General features: G+C 33.1%; 3 protein-coding genes across 4 annotated transcripts in view; 1 reads left to right on the plus strand and 2 right to left on the minus strand.

Annotated features, from left to right (window-relative positions):
- Positions 1 to 663: 663 nt before the first annotated feature.
- Positions 664 to 18,298, minus strand: part of LOC137001190 (uncharacterized) — a 101,257-nt gene continuing 83,622 nt past the window's right edge. Inside the window, exon 2 of the mRNA XM_067359566.1 lies at positions 664 to 1,746. The gene's annotated coding sequence lies outside the window, so the exon portion shown is untranslated. The remainder of the gene's footprint in view (positions 1,747 to 18,298) is intronic.
- Positions 5,078 to 7,484, plus strand: LOC137001189 (uncharacterized). Its single transcript, XM_067359565.1, has 4 exons — positions 5,078 to 5,437; positions 6,179 to 6,325; positions 6,409 to 6,676; positions 6,915 to 7,484. Exons 1-4 carry the CDS (start codon positions 5,220 to 5,222, stop codon positions 7,446 to 7,448), a joined length of 1,167 nt encoding a protein of 388 aa, XP_067215666.1. The 5' UTR covers positions 5,078 to 5,219; the 3' UTR covers positions 7,449 to 7,484.
- On the minus strand, positions 7,712 to 10,211 carry LOC137001191 (uncharacterized). Of its 2 annotated transcripts, XM_067359568.1 has the most exons (6): positions 9,710 to 10,211; positions 9,495 to 9,596; positions 9,252 to 9,329; positions 8,922 to 9,178; positions 8,545 to 8,656; positions 7,712 to 8,303 (listed from the first exon to the last, which is right to left on the minus strand). In XM_067359568.1, the coding sequence occupies exons 1-6, from the start codon at positions 9,825 to 9,827 to the stop codon at positions 8,143 to 8,145; spliced, it is 828 nt and encodes a 275-aa protein (XP_067215669.1). In that variant the 5' UTR covers positions 9,828 to 10,211; the 3' UTR covers positions 7,712 to 8,142. The 2 variants fall into 2 exon arrangements, with proteins under 2 accessions (XP_067215669.1, XP_067215670.1); XM_067359569.1 differs by lacking the exon at positions 8,545 to 8,656 and having other exon boundaries at positions 9,710 to 10,194.

Below are 18,298 nucleotides of genomic sequence, written 5' to 3' on the forward strand. Positions count from 1 at the left end.
AGAAAAACTTGCAGGAGGAGGAGTTTATCGTCGATTGTGTGATAAGAAGTCGGGGTCGCGGTAATAATAAACAGGTGCTGGTTAGCTGGCGTGGTTATCCCAGCAAGTTTGATTCTTGGATCCCTGCTTCAAGTTTAACCCCGCTTGTTCGAAATGAGGATGGATCAATTTCTCTTGATTCTTCCCAGCAATAGTAGTATGCGTTATTTTCCGGACAATGCAACCACTTCCTTCATTACAGAATTACCCCATCCTATACACTTACACGGCGAATGGGAAGTCGCGCTTAACGAGATCCAATTTTCCACTACTTTTTTACACATAAATCACGGTGAAAATGTCATTAGATTCGTCGATATTGAAAATGGTCGCGAGACGAGGAAAGGCGGGACGACGTTAACGTCGACGCAAGGAGTAATACCGAATGGTATTTACAAAAATATCGAGGAACTTATCTCCGTTATTAATTCGGCGTGCAAAAATGCGAATTCGCATATTAATTTGACACTAGAAGACGCTAGTGGTGGTAAAATCTTGTTCGAGATTACATGCAATGAAAATAAATGCAATCTGGTTCATCATATGAACGTTTCCGATAATCTTCTACGAATACTCGGTTGCGGTGGGGCCCTAACGACTAGTGAAATCGAATTCTATACAACACTTACTGCAACTAATCCTAATTCCAAAGATATTTTTACAGCACCTTTTATCAAACTCGGGTTTAAAAGAGAACAAAGAGGGCGCGCTGGAAATTTCTATACTCTCGAACCACACGGATTGCTGCGCGGTATTCCCGATAAACTCTTTGTTTATTGTGATATTTGTGAACCTTATATAACCGGCGATGTGCAAACTCCACTTCTTCGAATAGTACCGGTCGAGCTGCAGCATTACGGTCATTATTACGCGTACGGAGCGAATCAAGTGAAACATTTCTCCGTCCCGCATTATATACCATTACGACAAACGTATTTTCGTAGGATTGAAATAGATATAAAAGATCAATTCGGAAAAAGAATACCATTCCAATCGGGAACGCTGACGGTGACGTTGCACTTTAGACGTTTCCAGTAAGAAAAAATCAGTCGGAAAAGCCGCACGCTATGACTAGACCGGAGGACCATGAATATTACGATATACAAAACGGAGGTCGGAGTGAAGGAATCACACGAGTTTTCGTCGGAGCACCCTATCAACGAGGACACGGAATCGGTAGTTTTCTCGGAGGATTATTCAGGAGGGCGCTTCCTTATCTGAGTAAAGGTGTACGAGCGGTTGGTAAAGAAGCTTTACGCGCCGGCATTAGCGTGATGGAGGATGTTGAAAATAATACACCGTTCAAGGAGGCGGTCAAATCTCGTTTCAAGGAATCGAGTGGAAATCTCAAAAGAAAAGCCCAAGAAAAAATAACTAGCTTGATGAAGGGTACAGGTTATAAAGTATCAGCGAAAACAGCCGCGCTTCAGTTTCCTTTCTTCAGTCACGAAAGACGCATCGCGGTTCCTAAGTGTCGTCGTCCTCATCGTCAGACGAGCAAAAAGAAATCGTCGAAAAATAGCAGCGTGCGAAGGAAAATCGCGAAGAAAAAAAAGACAACGAAAAAAAAGAAAATTCGCACAGCGGCTAGAAAGACCAACAGCAAAAAGCCATCCGGCACCACGAGGCGTCGTCGAGTCAAGAAACGTAGTGTAGCCGACATATTCTCTTAATCAGTGCGTGAATTAGGAATTTACGGAGCATGTCCTTTCTTCATACACATTCAAACGAGTGTTTAAAAAGTGAACTCGATCTCTTTTCTTTACCACTCACACAAACCAGCATCGAGAGTTCGCAATGGATTTATTACAAACTCGTAACGTCGCTCGCGGACGATGCGCCTATAGAATTCGTCATACCTGGTCATGGAGAAGATTATCTAGATCTCACGCACACCATGCTGAGCCTTCGCGTACGCGTAGAATCTTCCCCCCTAGCAGGAGGCGGTACCGCCGTTGGCACCCCCGAATTCAAAGTAGGCCCTGTAAATCATTTACTGCATTCCATGTTCAACCAAATCGACATATATTTCAATCAAAAACTCGTGTCGCCCCCAAACAACGCTTACGCGTATCGGGCTTACATCAAGGCGTTATTAAATTATTCTTCACCCGCAAAAAACTCCCATCTGACCTGCTGTCTGTGGGATATAGATACCCCAGGTTTAATGGACGCCCTCCTAGAGTCGCAAACCCCAAATCAGGCTCTCGTGAGACGCTCGCGTTACATTCGAGACGAACAGGCGCTAGATCTCATAGGCCATCTTCACTGCGACGTTTTCAATCAGGATAAATTCTTAATCAACGGGGTGGAAGTTAGAATGAGGCTCGTTCGCTCGAAAGATTCGTTTTGCCTTATGGAATCTAATTCACTGTCAAAAATACGCCTTCTAGACGCTAGTCTGCTCGTTAGAAGAGCAAAGATAAGCCCTGGTGTGTTACTCTCGCATGCGAGAATGTTGAGTAAAACCACCGCCAAATATCCTCTCACAAAAGTCGAGGTTAAAACATTTACGATTCACGCTGGACTCGTAGGGGAATCGATAGATAATGTAATACTCGGACAACTGCCAAAACGTGTAATAGTCGGTTTTGTCGATAACAGAGCGTTTAATGGTGATAGAAAACTGAATCCGTTTAATTTCAAAAACTACGGTATAAATTTCTTTTCTCTGTATGCCGATGGTATGCAAATTCCCAGTAGACCGTTACAACCGAACTTCTCGAAAGACGAAGGCCTTTACGTCGAAGCCTACCACACACTCTTCTTGGAAACCGGCATTCACTTCTTGAACGAGGGAAATTCTATAAGTAGAGAGGATTATGGTCAGGGCTACACTCTTTTCGCTTTCGATCTTATCCTCGACTTGTCCGCTCATTGCACCGGACATTGGAATCTCGTGAAACATGGTAGTTTGCGATTAGAAGTGAAATTTGAAAAGGCGCTTACCGCGACTATTAATTGTATCGTTTACGCAGAGTTTGATAACATTCTAGAAATAGACTCCTCTCGACAAGTTATCGTCGATTTTGCCGGTTAGACTTTTATAACGCCAAACCCCCGCCTCCCACCACTACTACTACACACATTTTTCCCTCACGTCTGTTTTCTTAAATGGCGTGTGAAGCAGCGGAAACAGATTCAGTCCTGTTCGAGACACGAACGTCGTCGCTTCGTTTGAAAATAAAGAGTGAGTACTTGGACATAACTATGGATATAGTCATTGATATACAGGGTTTCCGCGATGCCGCCGAGAAGTTTATTCCGAAAGAAGTAGCTGTCGTTGCGATTAACTCACCAATCATCGGACACTGGATTATGACGCCTCCCTATCCCTTTGACGATTTACCCGATAAATCGAGACGAGAAAACAACTGGCTTTCGCGAAATTATCACGGAATCGAGTGGTTCGATGGTGAAATCTTAAATGTTTCGTAATACAACTACGTGAAATAACACGTCGAGCGCGCTACATCTATAGCAAGGGGCAGGAAAAGGCACACTATCTGAGGCGTCTACTTTCCAGAAACGTATATAATCTCGAAGGAATTTCTCCGGCATTTAAAAATTTACCAGAAGTCAAAGAGAGCGGACATCGGTGCTCTCACCACGGCTTTCGATTTTGCTCTACAGACAAATTTCTTTGCGCGTTACGCAACGCTTGCAAATTGAAACGCTGGATAGTCACTCAAAACACTAGCAGCGAGTGTAGCATCGTTTCGAGCTGCGATGATCTTTCTCATGAGAATTGGAGCGTAAGCGAAAAAACCGACAGTGCTGTTTTTATGAAAAAGAATAAAAATCTTGATATAATTCGCAATATCGAAGCGTGGCGTAACGCTACGGAAGAAGAAGAAGAACAGACGGAAGAAGAAGAAGAAGAGAAGAATCAATCACTTTATTACATTGCAAAAGATACACCGTACGTAAAGAAAGAAGAAGAATATCCTACCGATAGCTACGCTCAACAAACCATCTCCGTTAACACACAATCATTCGAGAACGTCTACTCTTTGCGTAAGGAGGTAAACCCCTGCGACTCTACTATACAAATAATTCCTCGCACGCGAGCACCGTCTTGTTACGCGACAAATGAATTCGTTGGAAATCTTACACGCGTTGCATCGTCTCAATGTCAGATATGCGGGAGTCTATCCTGCCGACAGACTACCGAGGGTGTGGACGAGGTCGACAGCCATTGTCGCTAATACAGACGAACATGACCGCCCCGGAAGACACTGGGTCGCCTTTTACATCGACGAGCATGGTACTGGCACATATTTCGATAGTTATGGAATCCCGCCACACTCGGATCAACGATTTCATCTGCGACTTCGACGAAATTCCATCACGTATCGATGGAACACCGAGCAGCTACAAGGATTTTTTTCGCAAACATGCGGTCAATATTGCTGCGTGTTTCTTTACTATTTGTCTCTTGGTTACAGCTTTCAGCAATTTCTTCGTCTTTTCACCAATGATTATAACCAAAACGACAAACTGATAGTATGCTTATATCGCAAAATTTTTCTTTGCAAAAAGAATGAGCAAACGAAACTACCTACTAGTACTTGTAATATTCAACGATGTATTTTAAAAAATTTAAAATAAAACATTTTTTTTCATATATTTAACATTTCTCGATGCGCGCTTTGAAATAATATTTTTAGAATGTATTTAGTAAGTCGAATAAAATATTTTTATATTTTGACTGTAATGTTCAATTATGTATTTTTAAAAAAAATTCCAAATAAACGATTTTGTATTTCATTTCTTGCATTCGTTTCCTTCCCCTTTTCGCATGTTCCTGCACGCTCCACTCGCCATCGTTAATTTTTACAGCACGCTTAATCTGCGAAAACGGGTGGCTGACGCTCACCCCGTTCACGCAATTCGCGCGCGCGGCCCCTTAACCATCACACCAAATATCAAACTAAAAGTCGCATGATCATTCGTCGCTGCGACGTCATTCTTTTGTTCGCTATAGTCAGAGTGTCAGAGAGTCCGGGATACCTCATATAGGGTGTGTTCCAAAATTGATTGTCAGCGCTGCAAGTATGTCGTCATAAAAGCATGCTACCAACAGCGTTCCAATTTTGGTAAGCATGCTAATAGTGTAAATACGGATTTCGAATTGGAACGATATTTTCAGTGCTGTCGGTGAAAGTTAACCTGTGAATATGCAAAGAAACGTGCAAAAAATTTTGTTCTTTGAAACAATGTTAAAAGTGACACTTGAGTCTACTGATGAAGAGTCTAGTGATTCAGAATCAGATTTAGCAGAAATAATATATGATTATTACGAGCGAAAATCAAAAATACCCAAAATTCGTTGTAAAAATTATATCGAAGATGTTGTTTGGCAATATACCGATGTTGATTTTAAAAGTCATTTTCGGTAAGTTATTTATTAAATTTGTTGCGCCTACTATGGTAGCGGTAGGCGCTGCGTATAGATTCGGGATTCGCCGTGCTGGTCAAGGGGGCTTTGGCTCGGAGAGTGTAGAATAATTAAGCACTTCTGAATATATATATATAATAGCTTTTATTTGGTATCTTCTTATTACACTTGTCACCTCACTTATTCGGCGACCGTACTACCGTGGTTACGCGTGTACGCGACGTGTCGTGCTTCGTCCGGAACTTTGCTGATAAAAACCCGCGGCGCCTTGTGTGCCGCCTTAATTTATACGGATCAGTATTCGGAACACAATGAGACTTGAACTATATCGATCCATTGTGTTACCAAAATGCTGATCTGTTGTAACCTACTTTAGACGCAAGTGACACTCGGGCTTCTAAGAACGAGTGCTCGCGTCAGCGCCTAATTGTTTAATAATTAAATAACTTTTGTCACAGGATTCTCGAGAAGTGGCCTCGATTAATGGCCTTCTAAATGTTTATTATTGTTATTGCCTAATTAACCTATAATTATTACGTTGTGGTCTTTCGACACACAACAAATTATTGGTTTAAATTGAAAATAAAATTTATATTTAATTAAATTTTTATATTTTATATATATTATATATATATATATAAATATGCAAAAATAATTTTGGAAAATTGAAAGACACTTACATACAATATACAGTTTAAATCCAATAAATATGATAATATGTTAATGTAATTTGCATAGCCTCAGTCGACCAACATTTCGGATTTTATTGGAATTATTAAGTGAACAATTATCGAACAAATTTGAAGGATGTGGCAGACATACCATATCACCAGAAAAAACTTTGTTATTAGCGATATGGATGATGGGAACTCCTAATTCTTATAGGTAAGTTAAATTGATTATAGTTAGGATTTCTTATAAAAAATATGCAATATTAAAATAAATGATATTAAATCTTTTAATTATAGATGTGTTGCTGATCGATTTGATGTTGGCAAAGGAACTGCTTGGAGATGTGTAGGAAAAGTTGTAAATGCTTTGTATTTACATCTTGACAAATTTATCACATGGCCGAATAGAGAAAAAGCTGAAGAAATTTGGACATGCATTAAAAACAGATACAAATTTCCCAAAGTAATAGGAGCAATAGATGGCACACATATTAAAATTGCTACACCAAAACTGCATCCAGAGGCTTACATAAATAGAAAGGGCTATCACTCCATACAATTACAGGTATATTTAAAATTGTTAAAGATATTTTTTAACATTATACTAACAGCACAAAAATCACTAAAAGAACGTTTTTAAAATGATTAAAAAACATCTGTTAGTCATTTTTTAGACGTCTTTTTAAGACTAATGTCCATGCTACTAGAAATCGGTCCGAGATATTGCAAGTTGATTGATTATACATTTTTAGAGACATATCTGGATAGTTCTTTATTCTAAAAAAATATAATTTTTTTTTCAGGTAATATGTGATCATGAATTAAAATTTACTCATGTTTATGCAGGACAGGTAGGGTCAGTGCATGACATGAGAGTTTTCAGATTATCAGGATTTGAAAACTTATGCACAGAGCAACACTTTTCTGAAAATAGTCATCTATTAGGCGACGCAGCATACAGCATTCAGAAATGTATAATGGTTCCTTTTAAAGACAACGGACATTTAACAAATGCACAAATTACATATAACACAAGGTTATCTCAAGCAAGAATGATGATAGAAAGAGCTATAGGCTTATTGAAAGGAAGATTTAGGAGTCTTTTGGATACATTGCCTATGAGAAGAACCGATTTAATACCGAAATATATAGTTGCATGTTGCATTCTACACAATATTTGTATAAATCACGATGATTACATAGATGTGCCTGTTATTGTGCAAAATGAATGTCTACAAAATGTTGCTCAAAATGTAATACAAGGTCTGCGAGAGGAAGGTGTCGAAAAACGCAATACAATAATGTATTATTTGCAAAATGAAAATTATAATTTGTAATAAAGTTATCTTGAAAATAAAGTTATAGAAAAAATACTATATTTTTCATTATTATTCTTTACTTTGAAATATACAAAACTTTCAGTGTTTAATAGAATCCAATAGATATAATGTTATTATTATATAAATACACAGACATTGTAAAACATTAATATAATAAGAACAATATTTATACATTAAACATATTTATTTTTCTTATCATTTTCTTTACAAACTTCTTTTATAATATATATATTGATGAGAGGATCTCAAGCCCAAGTAGATTGTATTTCTTGATATATATTTTTTATTAATCAATGTTTGAACAATTTTTTGACACGCAAATCAATTCTTTTATAATATTTGTATTTTTATCAGTCTTTATTATTACTTATTGATAATCCTATTATTATTTATAATAAGCGTAAAGAAAAACTATCACAATTTCATGACATAAAATTACATATGAAATAATAAAACTTAAAAAAGAATATCACAATTACATACATCTTATTACATAAAATAAAATTTTATGAAACAAATATATATATTAAATAAAAAAAATTCGGTAATACTGCAGAATATATATATAATAATGTATAATATGTATAATAAACTAAAATACGCAGCAATAATAGGATTATTTAACATATTTAAAATATAACAGTAAAATGAAAATAAGTTTAGATTATAACTTATAACGGTAACACATATGTTATTTTTCAAGCATCTTTGTCATTAAGTTTTCTATATTTCTTAGATAAGCCATTTTTTTTTCATGTCTTTTCTGAGCATTTTTCTCTTTTTCTTCTTTAAATTGTATAGATTTTTCAAAATAATTTTCTACTACGTGATTAATTTTTCGTTTCTTTGGCGCTGCAACAAAAAAAGTAATAATTTGAGATAAAAATAATAACAAAATATTTTTTTTTTAAATTTTAATATTATTTATATATTTCATATAATTTTTTTTACGATTCTAATCACTTTTAAAAAGTAATTTAAAATGAGTCCTACACTTGTTCAATATAATTCTGTATTATAAAATATGACCATTGATAATCTAATCATTGTATTTAATAATTTTATTATTATATTTTATAATAAATTATGATACCTTCTGGACTTTCTGAATTATTTTTTATATCAGTTTTTGTAATAGCAACATTAGACCCAGCTATTGCTTGTGGTTCAATCCATGGTTTTGTACCAAATATCTCGTGCATGATCTAACATAAAAAAGATTTTCTTCGTTCTATAATATGTATTTCATTAATAATTATAAAAGATATAATAATAAATTATTACAAAATAATAATACACTTTACTCAAAGTTACTAAAAGTAATAACATTACTTAACTTCGTATATAATTTTGTAATATATATAATTGATTATTACAATTGCTATTTTGTAATGATTTATTATTACAAAACAATACATTATCCTTAATAATAAATAATTTTTACTTCCAAATTTTTAATAAATAATATACCTCATAATATTCCCACTGCTTTCTACTATTTCCAGATTTCTTATTGTGATCTGTAACGGACTTATATGACCTTTTTAGACTTTGAAATTTTGTTGCGCATTTTGTAGGAGATATTTGATATCCTGCATGTTCCATTTTTTTGGATAACATGCTCCAGCATCGTTTTGTTGAAATTTTAGGATTATTGAAATCTGCCATATGTTCTTTATATATATTTATAAGCAGCATTGTTTCTGGACGGGTCCATATATGTTGATCTAGACAAATAGAAAACAATTTTAATGTTCTTTCTTAAAAATTAATTAAATCTTAATCTATATTTTAATTTACCTTTTAACTCGAAAGTTGAATCGTTTTCACTACAGCTTGGGTCGTTTACATTAGCAACTACGTCCGTGTCTGTATTTTCTATAAAATATTAATTTGATATTTTTTTAGATTTAGAGGAATATTTCTTATTAAACTTTTTATAATATTTAGGAAAATATTTAGGATAAATGTAATATTTAGAATAATATTTAGGATAAATGTTACAAATAAATAAATCAATAATAAACATAAATATAATTTTACCTGATTCTGATATAACTCTTTTCTTTAGATTTACTTCCATACGATTTTCTTTTTGCTTCTTTCTTTTTGCTTTTTCTAATAAGGCGTATGCAAATTCGTGATCTGTTAATATTTAAATATAAGATAAGAACAATAAATAAATATTAAATTAATATATAGGTTATGTCAATTTTTATGTAGATAGATAGATTTTTAAAAATTATAAATGTACTTACCATTTCTTACTTTTTCGGCGTCTTTCAACGACACAATTATTGAATATTCAACATTATTTTCCGCGTCAATTAAAGTTAATTCTTTTGACTCCATGTTTCGTATTGCACTCGTCATCATGCTGTAACTGCCTCACCTCTGTAACCGCAGTAGCCACAGCAGGAAGTGACGACAAAATTAATGACGTCATTAGTCTCTTGCAGCACTGCCGCAGCGTGTTATGGTGAATTTTGGAACGGCATTTGCAGTGCTGCCAGTGCTGGTAATCAATTTTGAAACACAGCCATAGACGCGGTCCCAGTATAAATGCGCCCCTTCCCTTCGCAGACTAGAGGCGACTGTGTGACGTCGTTTGTTTACATGTCCCATACCTGCCAGAGAGTCCGGGGTACCTCATATAGACGCGGCCCCAGCACATATACATCCCTTCCCTTCGCAGACTAGAGGCGACTGTGTGACGTCGTTTGTTTACATGCTCCATACCTGCCAGAGAGTCCGGGGTACCTCGTATAGACGCGGCCCCAACATATATACATCCCTTCCCTTCGCAGACTAGAGGCGACTGTGCGACGCCGTTTGTTTACATGTTCCATACCTGCCAGAGAATCCGGGGTACATCATATAGACGCGGTCCCAGCATATATACATCCCTTCCCTGCCAGGTCCCATAGCCATAAATACGACACACCATTTTACTATCATTAGATGTATAGGTAGCCCAGCAGACTAGGACCAGGACTAGAAATCCAGCGATCCAGGTTCGAACCCAGCTTGGATTTTCTCAATTCCGAAAAATAAAAATTACTTGTCAACAGCCGTTATCTTGTCAACAGCCGCCATCTTGTCAACAGCCGCCATCTTGTAGACGTCCACCATGTTGGACCCACTGCCGCCATCTTTTCTCTCTCCCCTCCCTGTGACGTCATTTGTTTTGACGCCAGACCAAATGTAGGTCAGTGGGTCAAATATGGGGTAGGTGGTGGGGGTTTGTTGTGACGCCCCATACCTGCCATATACTACTGATAACTGTGTAACTTTAAATATACCAACTCGAGAACTTTCGATAGGTACCTTATAAAAGTCACATTTGTTAATAAATTCCCTACCGATGACAACTGGAACTTGTAAATGATCAGAAAAAGCTATGTTTTCCACTTGAATAATTACACCGTCGGCAATGCCACAGATATTATCCGGAACATAATTTTTTATTTTAAATAAAGAAAGAGCACAACCACGATACTGACGTTTGCAATTTGATAATACTGGACTGGTATTATGTGGAGAAAAAAGTTTTGGGAATTCATCATAATTTTTGGAGATTTGCATTGGATAATCTAACTGAAACTTCATGATTTCACCAATTCTTCGACCAATTTGTTCAAGTGGTTTATTTTGTCCTCTAACTTTTCGTTTTATATTTTGCATATAATTTTCGAACGGAAATGCAGATATTGTATCTAAACTGAAATCTATTAATTTGTCTACAAAATAGTCTGCATCGTCAACTATGTGTATGTTATTGTGAAAATTATGCGTAATAAAACTTTTATCATATAATATTTCAGTCGATTGAACAAAATGTTTTAAAATATCTCTAGCAAATTGTCGAAATTGTTGTTCTTTGCATAAATTTGGATTTAATAAAATTCTCATCGCGCAATGAAATTCTATGAAGTGTGTGTATTTTTGATCGCTTAAAATAGTTTTTAAGACAACAGGACCTACATACAACAGGAATAATCTGTATTCTGTCGCTTTCCATCGCATAATGATGTACAGCTCTCTGCACTTTCTTGCAAAGTCTGCGGGAATGTAGCGTTTTAGTTCAACAAGATGATCTGACAGTATTCGGATTTGTGTAGCGGAAAGTTTGTGAGGTATAGATCCTTGGAACTACATATTCATTAGCATTGTTCGCATTACGCCAAGACATTGCAAATGTAAATAGTCGAGAATAAAATGATGCACGAAATCTAAATCGGTAATATTAATTAGTGGAGTACTACGACGACGAAAATCATAGTCTCTCCGTTCTAAAAAATCTTGGCAAGTGCGAGAAGAACGCTCCAAATCAATAAAGATACGTCGATTATTAGAGGTAACACCGCGGACAGCGTATCTAGTACAGGAATTGTAACCTGTGTGCAACACGATTCCCATGATATAACTTTTCGCTGGTGCGTCACAAACGAAATAGGTACCATCTAAAAATACTGTGTGATTACGAACATTAAGACCATGCTCTATAAGTTCATTGATTTCATTAATAAAATCTTGCAAATACATATTTAAATCAAGAGGTTTCGCATCGCCATAATATATACCAATAGGAATAACTGATTTACGCAACTTAGGTATGGACACGACAGTGCATAAAATGGGGTATACTTGACCATTCAAACTTTTAAATAGAGGTAAACCATCAATGTTTATCAGTAATTTAAAAGTGGAAACATTTTTAAAATATTTAGGGGCAATTTTCAGTAATTGATTTTTTAATCCTATATGTATATAAGATCCTGGTTCAACAATTTTCTTAAATAATTTCACATTCGTTTTAAGCAAAGTTCGAGCATCGGTAGGAAATCTAGTATTCGACTCATCATTGTCAACAAAACACTCATGGTTTTCTTTCAAACCTGCTAACAAGCTAGAAACTGCTTCATGTGTTATGTTGTATTTTAAAGCCCAACCACAAAGAAATTTGAGAACCTTCCATTGCGGGTTAAGAGTATTATTATCAGATTGAGAGAAACTTGAAGAATTAGATGATGAATGTAGAGATGATGGAGAATCAAAGTTATCAGAAAGTTCGGAGTGATGATCAGAAATTTTGAAAAGTTCGGATTGGCTGCATATAGAATTGCATGAAGATTTGCTGTTAAAATGATCTGATGGCTCAATATGAGTATCAGTAAAAGTATGCAGTTGCTGAATATGCGATTCATCATTGTCAGTTGAGGAATTAGTCGAATTGATTTTATTCTCTTCAGCAATAATTTTTTTCCTTTTGGCCTTATTGGACAACTTATGGAATGGTACATCTTTTTGCATACTTAGCTGCGTCTAAAATATAAACTTTATATAAATTTTAATGTCAAATTTATGCATATTAATTGCATATTAATAAAAATGATCATGTTTTTCACATTTTTACAAACAAAATTCAATAATTATAATATATTAACAAGATAGATTAATTGACCATTTTATAAAATAACCGATTATATAAAACAAATTGTAGAATATATTTTATACAAGTTTTAATATGTATAATAAGTAGAGCCCGGATTTAAGTTCTCAGATCGAGCAACCGTAGCTAGTTCTCCCCACCATGTCGCGCTCGTCGAGCGGGTCGAAGTGAAGCGAGCTGTGAGGAACTCGCTACGGTCGACTCAAAATGGTACGTCGGCCGGCGGAAAATCCGGGCTCTAATAATAAGGTTCTAAGATTTTTTTAATAGTTATAATTTTTTTTGAAAGAAAATTATTATTTTATATATATATTATATCTTTTATAAATATAATAAATGTATATATAATTTTTTAGCATAAAAGATTCAAGCCTGAAAAATGCGCAATGCTGAACATTTCATTTAGTGTCTTTCATTTTACAAGAAAAATGTGTATAAATATGTCAAAAAATATGTCAAACTCATAATATTCAAGAATCAATAATTATCGAGTAAGATCCGTCAATAAAAAAAAAAAAAAAAACATTGCCGATCAATAAATCTGAGATCATATATAATACATTTGTTAACTTTTTTTACACGCAATAACTGACAGTACATTTCTCACTAATGCAGTTAAAGATCATTCAGGATAATATGCAAAAGTTCGAAGAGCTAATATATTGTCGAAATATTGTCGCCTCGTTAGGTGTGAATGGGGGGTGAGGTGGGAGTCGGTTTCTGCGCTGAGTGTATTTTGTATACATAAAGGGATTTGCATAATTAGTTCTTCAGACATTCACTACCTATATACAGGGTGTCTGGCAATAATCGCCCCACCGGTCATATACAGGTAGAGGAGGTCAAATCGAGTAGAAAAGTCCTTTACCATTTTTTAATTTTCATAATAAGTACTGAGTAATTAACGAAAAAAGATCGGCGAATCCGCGCGAGTAAAGCGCGCGCGGTGAGAAGGACGTCTCACTGCTACGCGATCACTAGGACACAAGGATCTAGCGTTACGCGCCGCTCGTATGTTGCCATTGTCATTTGTAGAGCACTCCTCCCAACGCTTCATCGCGCGCCTAGTGATCGCATAGCAGTGGGATGTCCTTTTCACCGCGCGCGCTTTACTCGCGCGGATTCGCCGATCTTTTTTCGTTAATTACTCAGTACTTATTATGAAAATTAAAAAATGGTAAAGGACTTTTCTACTCGATTTGACCTCCTCTACCTGTATATGACCGGTGGGGCGATTATTGCCAGACACCCTGTATATCTTTCACAAAAATCGCACAGTTAAATAATTTCACAAATAAGAGAAACAAATGTAAGACAAGCGTGCAGAACAAATATAAAATATATATATATTATTAGATTTGCAAATAATTCTTATTTTTTCATACTTTAATGCTTTGGTTCTTTGTGTGTATAGGATCTTAAAACATTTTAATTCTTAAACTTTCTGCATTTTTCATTTATAATAGCAGTAATTTATTTTAAAAAATAGTAGAAAAATGTAAACAAAAATATAGAAATGCTAGAAGTATAAAAATAATGCAAAAATAGATTTCCTCACAAAGAAAGACCACGTGCCATATATGTACCGCACCAGAGAGGTTATATTTTCATCCGGTTTTGTTTTTTTAATGTGTTTTTAATTTATTTGATAAGATTATATTATTATTACATACATACCTGCGATAACTTATTGATGCAAAAGTAATAATGCTTCTTGATATATTTATGTACTCGTATAAAATACACACTTGGCTGATCGAATTCAAGCACGACTGAGCACTGAGCACGATTGCACGATAGAAGACAATAGAAGATAGAAGATGGCTTCTGCACACAGGACGTGATAACATTTGCTGCGCGGCAAAAGACGACGCGGTAGCCAATCAACTTACAACTTTTCCATAAGAGTAAAAAATTGATTGGTTACCGCGTTGCGTCTTGCCGCGTTGCAAACATTGTCGCGTTCTATATGCAGAAACCATAACGTCATAATCAATGGCCGCGTTCAACAGAACAAACCGCTTAGTAACAATCCAATGTGACTGGCTCATATCATTTTAAAACCAATAAATTAACGTCGAGATTCAGCGGAAAATCTACAACTGTTGAGTTTGCTGAACGCACCTAATGATACAAGATATAAGAGCCGGCACGCATGCACAAGTGAGAGCCAATCGGTTCGTGTGCGCGATTGGTTCATCTATCAAATAGAGAAGAGCAGACATACAATGTGAAATACTTTTTCGAGATTTACAACCTTGGAAAAAGTATGATATTGTGTTATTATTAATTATTATTAATTATTTCAACATTATGCAGCAGATATTTAAAATCTTTTTTAAATATTTATTTTTGATTAATTATACATTTAATGCAAAACGTGTTTATTAAATATTAAAATAATATTTATTTTATATTTATATTTTATTTGTAATCTATATATTAAATAAACATTTTAAAAATAATTATTTTATATTTACTTTACATTTATTTCATATTTACTAGTCATTTTGCAACGAACATTTAAAAATCATTTTTGAAATATTTGTTTAATATTTTTTTATATTAAATTTACATTTATTTCATATTTATTAGTCATTTACAACGAATATTTAACAATTATTTTTTCACGTTTGTCTTATATTTATTTTTTATATTTAATTTAAATTTATTTCAAAATCGTTTTAATATTATTATAATATTATTATGAAATATAATTTTTTTTTATTTTTATACATATTATTTATTTAAAAATTTTGTTATAAATGATAAATTTTGCATGTTGCAAAAAAACAATTAAAATAAATGAAAATTAAATATGAAATAAACGTAAAAAGAATGATTGTTAATTGTTCGTTGTAAATGACTAATAAATATAAAATAAATGTTAATTAAATATGAAATAAATAAAAACAAAACATGAAAAAAATGATTTTTAAGTGTTCGTTGCTAAATAACTAGTAAATATGAAATAAATAAAAATTAAATATAAAATAAATATGAAACAAATGTGAAAAAAATAATTGTTAAATGTTCGTTGTAAATGTCTAATAAATATAAAATAAATGTTAATTAAATATAAAATAAATATGAAACAAACGTCAAAAAAATGATTTTTAAGTTTTCGTTGCAAAATGATTAGTAAATATGAAATAAATAAAAATTAAATATAAAAAAAATATTAAACAAACGTTCAACAAATGATTTTTAAATGTTTGTTGCAAAATAACTAGTAAATATAAAATAAATGTAAATTTAATATAAAATAATTATTTTTTAAATGTTTATTTAATATATAAATTATAAATGAAATATAAATGTAAAATAAATATTATTTTAATGTTTAATAAACATGTTTTGCATTAAATGTATAATTAATCAAAAATAAATATTTAAAAAACATTTTTAAAATATTGTCTGCTGATTGGGTAGTTATCTAAAATAGTAACATAAATAATATGTTAATATTTTAACACAAAAAATATTAACATATTATTTATGTTACTATTTTAGATAACTAAAGAATTATGTTAAAATAAATCAATTTTTTTATTCATATTATACGAATGAAAATGTTCTATTAACATTTTCTATGAATTATTGTAACTACTCTTTTATGTAGTTTTTAAATAATTTATATGTAATTTTCACATCACATTTAAAGTCACAATAACAAAACTAAATGTAAAACATTGTGTCAATTACTTAACATTTTTAATTTGTCAATAAGTAACACAATGAATAATAGTTATTTTAACTTAAAATTTAGAGTGGACTTTCTGGGACATGCAAAAAATGTTAAAATTAACATTTTATTTTTTACTGTGTAAGATACTTACGAATCTACGAGGAGATCCTCGATAATAATTTGTGTTACTGAATTTTATAGAGCAGTTCAAATAAAAGATTTATTATATCACTCGACTAAACGTTTGTAATTTCGAATAATTAACCGTTGACTTTGCGCGACCTTATTTATTCAAGATCGATAAATAAACGGCTGATCTTCGACGCGACTTGGACTTGGAAACGACTGGATATAATCGTAATAATTAACGACACTGATTTTAACAAAGTATATAACTATGTATTTTACAAAATAACTCAATACAAGAGAATTCGATTAAATCCGTAATGCCCCGTCTACACGCTGTCTAGGAGCAACAGTTAATATATTTGTAAATCTTGGAGTTTTTAAAAGAGTTCGTGAATCCGAAGGTAATTTTTCAAGACCCTTTACTTTTTTTAATCCACTTAATAATAAAGATAAAGCTGAATGTGAAATTTTACATTTATTTGCCCAAGATGCAAGAAATCTTTGTGTATATTGACAATCATTATCATCCTCATTACTTATCTCATGTTGAATGTTTACCTGATTAACGTTATGGTAAACTACAATATTCTCTTCCAATTCTATTATTTCATCACTATCATCTTTCTCAATACTTTTGCGCGTATCATGTTCAGAACTACATATTGAATAATCATCTTTATTACTAATTAGTTGATCGCAAGATTGTTGATGTATATTAACAGAATTGCTACATGATGCATTATTATCAAAGAGAGCATGACATACTACATCTACTTCTTGTTTAATAAGCCTACGGCGATGTCGCGAAGAAAAAGAATATATATTTTTTCCTGATTTTTTATGTGACATTTTATATATAAATATGTGTACTTAAAAAGAAAAATATAAGAAAAAAAATATTTATACAAGTAATATACCAATATCAAAAATGTACGTAAATAAATAATCGCATGTGACCATTAACTGAATGTTTTGCAATCCAATAATGCTGAAATATATTTATAAAGATTTGAATTATAATTGCAATTTTTAGGCTAATTAGCATAACTTAAGTTATGCTTTCAGGTTAGGTTTTATTATGAAATTGAAATATATATAATTAAGACGTTTCTTGATATTACTTATCGTTTATATAAATACTCGTATTAATATTGTATTAATAACACTCGTATTAATATTGTATTAATACAATATTAATCTTCTCACATGCTTTTCACACAATCTTTTCACGTGGATACACTTAGAATAGATTGTAATCTAACAATTTATTAAACGCTAGATTATAGCACTCATACCGCCATCTGTAGGAATACTACAAAAATTGAATATTATATTTTAGATATGTTGAGCATATTCTCACAATATCTGAAAACGGAAATTATACTTCGGATATTCTGAGCATATTCTCAGTATATCTGAAGACGGAAATCATATTTTGGATATTCTAAGCATATTTTCAGTATATCTAAAAATGAAAATTATATTTCAGATATTCTGAGCATATTCTTAGTGTATCTCAAAAAAGATATCATATTTCAGATATTCTAAGAATATTGTGAAAATATTCTCGTATATTCT

This window comes from Linepithema humile, chromosome 7, assembly GCF_040581485.1.
Source record: "Linepithema humile isolate Giens D197 chromosome 7, Lhum_UNIL_v1.0, whole genome shotgun sequence".
Lineage (NCBI taxonomy): Eukaryota > Metazoa > Arthropoda > Insecta > Hymenoptera > Formicidae > Linepithema > Linepithema humile.